Source organism: Lolium perenne, chromosome 4 (genome assembly GCF_019359855.2).
Source record: "Lolium perenne isolate Kyuss_39 chromosome 4, Kyuss_2.0, whole genome shotgun sequence".
Lineage (NCBI taxonomy): Eukaryota > Viridiplantae > Streptophyta > Magnoliopsida > Poales > Poaceae > Lolium > Lolium perenne.
The window spans coordinates 1,989,972-1,998,028 of NC_067247.2; the positions used below are offsets into that span (position 1 = coordinate 1,989,972).

The 8,057-nt window shown below is 40.9% G+C and overlaps 1 protein-coding gene across 1 annotated transcript; it reads left to right on the plus strand.

The window, feature by feature from the left end:
• Window positions 1-234: 234 nt before the first annotated feature.
• On the plus strand, window positions 235-2,931 carry LOC127349360 (GDSL esterase/lipase EXL3). The gene is made up of 3 exons (XM_051375097.2): window positions 235-628; window positions 1,607-1,737; window positions 2,024-2,931. The coding sequence occupies exons 1-3, from the start codon at window positions 340-342 to the stop codon at window positions 2,711-2,713; spliced, it is 1,110 nt and encodes a 369-aa protein (XP_051231057.1). The 5' UTR covers window positions 235-339; the 3' UTR covers window positions 2,714-2,931.
• Window positions 2,932-8,057: the final 5,126 nt, after the last annotated feature.

Here is an 8,057-nt window from a genome sequence, read left to right on the forward strand (position 1 = left end):
CAGCTAGCTATATTTGGTCACGAAAATTTATGCACACCGATAGTTTTGATTATGCAGGACCATCGATTTAAGCCGATCGCCATCGTACATGCTGTTGCGTACCCTATTTTATCGTCTAACACCCAATGCAGTGTTTAATCAACGAGCTACACGCCATTGCCGCTCCAACTGTACTTGGCGAGCTCTACATGGCTGGTTGGAAGGACATGTATGTGTATAAATAGGGAGGCAGAGCCAAGTATACACAGTACACATCCTCCATTATATTGCAGCTGCATTTGGTTGGGGCCAACCACACACCCAGCTTTCAGCAGCAGCTACCTAGCCTCGCAACCAGCAATGCGGCTGCAGGAGCTCGTCGCGGTGGCGGCAATGGTGGCCGTGGCCGTGGCGGTGCGGCCGGCGCTGTGCCGGGAGCAGGTCAACGGGGCAGGGCTCACGGCGGAGGAGAGGATGAAGCCGATGGCGACGGCGGTGCTGGTGTTCGGCGACTCCATCGTGGATCCGGGCAACAACAACAACCTCCACACCCAGATCAAGGCCAACCATGCGCCCTACGGCAAGGACTTCGTGAACCACGTCGCCACCGGACGCTTCTCCAACGGACTCGTGCCCTCCGACTTTGTTGGTATGCCATAATGAAAGTTCTTGTCTATCATGTCGTGTACGTGTAATTTTAGTCTGAGTGAAGCAAGTTAATTAGCGGGAATTTTAGCTTAATTGAATACACATCGAAAGGCTGCACCCTAACAAACTAACTTAGCTACTTCTTGAGAGGGATTGACAAAGGCAGACGCCTGACATTTGTTGAAGTTTCAGTTACTTTTTCCCTGAGTCACTTTCGGATGTTTTCAGAGACTTTTTTGTGAAGTTCCTACTCTTTAAGTTTTCTATCTGTTTTTAGTTCTATCTATTTATTGATTTTATAGTTTTGTACAATTGAACTCCTTTCTGCTCAGTTACACTCTACTGGAGGTGCATAAAAGGTGACAATTTAGTCCCTTGCATGCCTAGATTGTCTCTGTTCTTGATGAAACTCCACATGTTCAAAGTCTATATATAATATATGATTACGTGTAATAAAAAGTCTATATATGATTGTGGGAGCGACTTTTTATCGTAAGCATGGCTAGCCGACAAGAAATTTATAATGTGCACCTCTATTCAAGTTTTGACTTAGACCATCTATTAGTACACAAAAAAAGAAATCTTTTTTTTGAAATCTAAAGAAAATCTGGAAAACATGTACATGCATGTAGATGCGTAGTATTTATTTACTACAAAATTCTACTGGAAAATATTTTATACTCTGATGTACACAAAAAATATTGAGTAAAATAAACTTTTCTTTTCCTTTTGTAAGACCGTAAAAGCCATTTTAACGCAACACATTTCTATGTACAGGTGGCATTATTACTTTTTTTTTGAGAAACGTCTAGATATTTTCTATTTTTTTAAAATAGTCCCAGCGCCTCAGCCTGCGTCGCAAAATGTTAATTAACTTTGCCTCCTTGATTTTCTTATGCATGGCCCAGCGCAACAACACGTACTAGTCTTACCCAGCATAATTTATGGCCTGCTCAGAAGCTTATAATTCTAATTGCAGCCCAGAAGCTTCACGTGAAGACGCTAGTGTCTTCCTGGCTCAACGTGGGGCACACCCCGGAGGATCTCCTCACCGGCGTCAGCTTCGCCTCCGGTGCCACCGGATATGATCCTCTCACTCCTAAAATCGTGGTATGGTTATCATTTAATTTCTTTTCCGCTTAATTTAAATTAATTTTATCATACAACTTCTTGAAAAAAGATCTAATATTACAAGTGCTTGTGTCGGTGCATTTTTGCATTTGTTTTTACTGTAAGAGCTCTTTTGTATTATTGTTGATGATTATTAATAAATTTGTGGACTTTTTTTGCTTTTAAAAGAAAGTTGGACTATTTTTTTGAGAAAAAACCATGTATAAATGTCATGGTTTCATCGTGGTTAATTAACCAACCTTTTACCCGTCATTTCTTAATCCAGGGCGTGATCACACTCGAGCAACAACTGGAATACTTTGACCAGTACCGTGGCAAGCTGGTGGCCATTGCCGGCGAGGAGGAGGCGGAGAGGATCATCGACGGAGCCTTCTTCTTTGTTTGCGCTGGCACGGATGATGTCGCCAACACCTACTTCACAACACCATTCCGGAGCGTAGAGTATGACATCCCTTCCTACGTGGACCTCCTCCTCGTCGGCGTTAACAAGTTCCTCCGCAGCCTCAACAAACGAGGCGCAAAGCTGATCGGCTTCGTAGGCATGCCACCTATCGGATGCGTTCCGTCGCAGCGGACGGTGGGTGGAGGGCTCCACCGCCGCTGCGAGCCCAAGCGTAACTACGCAGCGCAGCTCTACAACTCAAAGGTTCAGCAGCTCATCACCGGCCTCACCTCGGAGCCAGGGTTCCACACGCGTGTTGTCTATCTAGGTATCTATGACATCATACTCGAGCTCGCGGAAAATGGTGATCGATGGGGGTTCACGGAAACAACCCGTGGGTGCTGCGGGACAGGGTTGATCGAGGTGACGAACCTTTGCGACACTAGGTTCATGGGGGTGTGCGACGATGTGTCGAAGCATGTCTTCTTCGATAGCTTCCACCCGACGCAGAGAGCATACGAGATCATCGTCGACAACATGTGGGACACCTACGGTCACCTCCTACAACCCTGAATCCATTTTCTCAACACCGATGATTCAGAAGAAGTTTTATAGTACATGTATGATTGGTAAGAGCTGTCGTTTGCCATTTGGGATCCACTTATACATGGTGCAAGTAATGACTAAGTCAGTCAGTCGGTCCTCCCAATATGGTCAAATATATGAATTCTCCCAAGTGTATATGTACGTACACTCCTTATATATTACTTATACATATACTTTTTTATATACTTGATTGGTAATTTGTAGATATTTCGGAGTGGGTCATGTACACAAGTCCATTCGAGTACACTTCTTTTTTGCATAATTATCAATATATACTCCTTTAATGTATTCACAAATATTGTTGCAAAAAAAGATGGCATAGATGATATGGTACTCTAGAAAATAATTAATATTCCACCTTCCATCCGCTCCCGCATACTTGTGGGACGAGCGCACTGTACGCTCACGTTTGGCAATCCCTATTCTCCGCTTATGGGGGGGGGGGGGGGGGGGGGGGGTGTTGTTTCTGAGCCGGCCCATTGGGCAGTGCGTCCCCCCTCCCCCCGATTTTTCTTCAATTTAGTGGTTTTCTGTGGTTTTTCTTCCGGCTTCACTGGTTTTCCGATTTTTGGTGAGTTTTTTAAACAAATTTGTATTTTATAACTTTTTTTAACCCGAACATTTTTAATTTTTGAACGTTTTTAAAATTTGAACAATTTTTAGATTAGTATAATTTTTAGGTTTGAACATTTTTCTAATTCGAATATTTTTTAGATTCAACATTTTTAATGTTTGAACATTTTTTCCAGATTTGAACAGTTTTAAAATTTGAACATTTTGGAATTCGAACATTTTTTAGACTCAATTTTTTTCAAATGTTATCATTGAAGCAACTGACAAGTTTTCAGATTTCATCATATATTCAAAATTTGAATATTTTCAAAATAAAAAGCATTAAGAAAACAAACAATGTTAGAGTCCAGCGAACGAACAAAGTAGGGCAGCTCGTGTGACCTTGGACGTAAATGGGCCTGGCCCATGTTATCTTCCCTTGAGCGATTTTGGTCCATCGCATCGCTTAAAGCGTAGCATAGGGGCTCGGGAGTTGCTATATGCCGACCGGGTCGGCGTGAACGGGGTGCCGCACACCCCTTCCTACCCGGCGGCTATTAATTGGGCCGTGGTCCATCAGGTAACGTTTTTTCTGTTTTCTATTTTCTCCTAAGGTTTTTATGTTTCCAAAATTTGTTCAAAACTTTCTGTATATAGATCTTATAAATGAACAATTTTAATTTTAAAAAAATACGAAAATCGTTCATTTTTTTTTAAATTCAAGAATCATGAAAAAATCAAAATCTGTTAAAAATTCGGAAATTGTTCAAAATTCGAAAATAATTCAAATTTAAAAAATTCGTTTAAAACTCAAAATTTGTTCAGATTTTGAAATTTGTTCAAAACTCAAAATTTGTTCAAATTTTGAAATTGTTCAAAAAACAAAATTTGTTCAAATTTTAAAATTCGAATTTTGAAATTCGTTCAACTTTCGAATATGAGCATTTTTCAAACTTGAACATTTATCAAATTTGAAAATTTTCGTAAATTCTTTTTAAAATGAAAAAACTGCAGTTAAACGGAAAACCCAAAGTGATATATGGGCCTGGCCCATGCTCGGGGAGGATGTGCGGCGATCCGTATACACCGACTAGGTCGATGTATAGGATTTGCCAATTCTGCCTACTCCGCGTCGATGGGATTCTAATTGGGCCATCAGGATTCGGGCCAGTTTTACAGCGAGAGACTTTTATTTGCGAAAGAGACATGGGCCTCAATGGGATTGAGGGGGACTTGGCCCTAAGAAAAAACTCTCTAATCCATTTGTGACACTTTTTTTTTGTGCGAAACACAATATAGATGTAGACGCTCGCATATACGCACATACACCCACCCCATGAATGCACGCACACCCTACCTCTATGAGCACCTCTGAGAGACTGTGTCCAAGAAACTTTATCCGACAGGTCTTGATATTGACGATCCACCACATACGCCTCGCTGTCAACAGGAGCGTCGCCTTCGACTCAAGAATACTCTTCTTTAATACCACAAGTGGGCTAAGGGTGCCACTCATTGTAACCACCTAACCACAGGTTGGTTCTCCTTTTGTAACACTTACAATTTAGAAGTAAAGTAAATATCTGACTATACTTATTTTTTTATGTCACCTTCCGAGCATGCCGCTGTTTTAGTTTGGTCATACTAGCTTGATCCGGTAAATGATGTCGATGCGTTTGGAGAAAATCCCATCAACCATCAGCTGCAGTACATTCGGCAGATCGACAGTGGAGCAGTCACGGTCAGACATAGTCGCCAGTTGAAGACAAACTAGGCGAGGTTGCTTCCTAGTTGCATGCTTGGTTTACACTGATATTTTCTCCGCTGGGGCCAGAGCGTGATACATCTTTTGCCTTTAGTGCAGGGACCTCAATGACCGGGTGACGGTAACAGGGACGAGCACGCGCAACAGATAACGTACGGCGACGATAACCCAGGCAACAGCAACCGTGAAACTTCGTTGGGAGCTCGGGCAACCACGTCGATCGGGCAGCCTCTTGGAGACTCGCATTGTCATGCATGCAACGTTGACCCCGATAACCCCACGATGGCGACCGTGATGACCACGAAGAACCACACGACTCGGCGATGGCGACCCCATGGCAAAGGGATTGTCCTCTCTCTAGCTTCTACCATGGCTTATTATTTAGGCACCTTATCTTTTAAGCTGGCAAAAAGACTTGTCAAACCACCACCCTACTATGCATGCAGCTCGAGATACTATTTACATGCAGATTTGTTTCTTTTATTCACGGCACACGAATTGTCAAGATTATAGTGGAGTATGCTTAAAAGGGGGTAATATTTATACTCATTTTGCTATGTTTTTATGACACAACACCTCATTTGAACTTTACATGATTGATTTTGGATTGTCAAGAAACCACGTTGCACTAGTACTATAATTTTTACAAGTTAAGAACCCCGAGATTAAAAAATTTAACCCGCCATCAAGTTCCAGATCAGACATGAACTAGATGCACTCAAATACAAGCTCTTTTTTATTTCAAAGGATGAGACATGGTGAGTTGATTTTCAACATTTGATGATTCGCTGTAGAATCTCGTCTGAATGCTTTAGAAAATTGTTTTCCTGAGGATGTGACCTGGCGAGTTGGGATTCGAACACTTGGCGAGTTGGTTGGCCATTCATGACTTGATTGCAAACTTCCAATTTCATTTCATTGTCGGCGTACAAGTGCTAGTGTAACACCTAGAAATTTTTTGGTTTTTTTTCAATAGATGTGTCATGGCAAGTGGCCATCTTATTGCTTGATTGCAAACCACCGATTACACTTTATTTCTAGCATCCAAGTGGAGTTGGCTGCGGAATCTCGTCACGATGTTTGGATTTTTTCCAAAGGATGTGACATGGTAAGTGGCCATCCATGATTTTGTTGCAAATTACCATTTTCATTTCATTGTTAGCACAAAAGCACTAGTGCAACGGCTAGTCTTTGATTTAGGCTTTTTGCCAATAGATGTGACATGGCAAGTGTCCATCTATGACTTGATTCCAAACTATCGGTTACTTTGCATTTTTATCATAACAGTTGGAGTATTTTCCGAAGGAGATGACATGACAAGTGGATATCCATGATTTGATTGCAAACTACAAATATAGAACATGCTGCTAGGAAAGTGAGATTTAGGAAAATGATCTCCGATGACTTATTATTATTTAATAGCTCCTATAAAAACATTAATCTAGATAAAACCCAAAACATTCAACAACTTATGGCTCCACGTAGTCACACTAGTTGATAGAACATCTCCAAGCTAAGGTGGTGGTCGCATTCCCTGTTACATGACACGGATATGACTCCTTCCACATAGTTTTTTCTTACGCCAAAAATCAAAATAAAGAGCCACGACTCGACGATGGAGACCCCATGATGGCAAAAAATTTCAACATTTGAAGAATTCGTTGTAGAATCTCGTGTGAATGCTTTAGAGCATTGTTTTCCTAAGGATGTGACATTGCTAGTTGGGATTCAAACATTTCATGAGTTGGTTGGCCATCCATGACTTCATTGCAAAATTCCAATTTTATTTCATTGTCAGCGTACAAGTTCTAGTGCAAGACCTAGACTTTTTCGGTTTTTGTTTGCCAATAGATGTGTCATGGTAAGTGGACATCCTATTACTTGATTGCAAACTGCCGATTACCCTTCATTTATAGCATTCAAGTGGAGTTCGCTGCGGAATCTCGTCACGATGTTTGGACTTTTTCCAAAGGATGTAATATGGGAAGTGGCCATCCTTGATTTGATTGCAAATTAATATTGTCATTCCATTGTTAGCACAAAAGTAGTAGTGCAACGACTAGTCTTTCTTTTAGGCCTTTTTCCCATATATGTGACATGGCAAGTGTCCATCTATGATTTGATAGCAAATTGCCAATTCCACTGCACTTTTAGAATTCAATTGGAGTTGGCTGCATAATCTAGTTGGAGCATCTTCCGAAGGATATGACATGACAAGTGATCATAATTTGATTGCAAACTACAAATAGACAGAATATGCAGCTAGGGAAGTGAGATTTTGAAAAAGAGCTCCGATGACTTATTATTCTTTAATGCCTCCTAGAAAAACCTTTATGAAGATAAAACCCAAAACATTCAACAAGTTATGGCTCCCTGTAGTCACGCTAATTGAAAGAACATGCTGCTAGCTAAGGTGGTGGTCGCCTTTCCTAAGTTACAAGTAAGGGATATGACTCCTTCCACATATTTATTTCTTAGGCCAAATAGACAAAATAAAAATCCACTTGGAGGTCAACGGGCTTCCACCACACTTCTTTCCATTTCTCTATATACAAGAAGGCTCCTTTGTTTCATTCACGTATTCCATTATAAACTGCTATAGTTTCTGAAAACTTGCTTTATTAAATATAATTTTTTTCGAATATGTCAGATGGCAATAGGCCATCCATCATTATTACAGCAAACTGCAAATTCCATTTTATCATTAGTGTACAAGTGTTAGTGCAAGGACTAGACTTAGTATTGGCACTTTCCAATAGGTGTGACATATAAAGTGGCCATCCAATTAATTGCCTGCAAACCGCCAATTACGCTTAACATTTAGGATTCAAATGGAGTTGGCTGCCGAATCTCGTCAAGATGCTTGGAGTTTTTACTAAAGGATGTGACATGTCAAGTGGATTTCCATGAGTTGATTGGAAACTACCAATTTTTATTTCATTGTTAGTGTACAAATAGTAGTGCAAAGAATAAACTTTGTTTTTGACTTTTTTA

Excerpts from the sequence above, each read along its gene's own strand:
- LOC127349360 (XM_051375097.2), top strand. The coding sequence starts at position 340 with ATGCGGCTGCAGGAGCTCGTCGCGGTGGCGGCAATGGTGGCCGTGGCC. Across the intron at positions 629-1,606 it reads CGTGCCCTCCGACTTTGTTG|CCCAGAAGCTTCACGTGAAG; the intron begins GTATGCCATAAT and ends TTCTAATTGCAG. Across the intron at positions 1,738-2,023 it reads CTCTCACTCCTAAAATCGTG|GGCGTGATCACACTCGAGCA; the intron begins GTATGGTTATCA and ends TTCTTAATCCAG.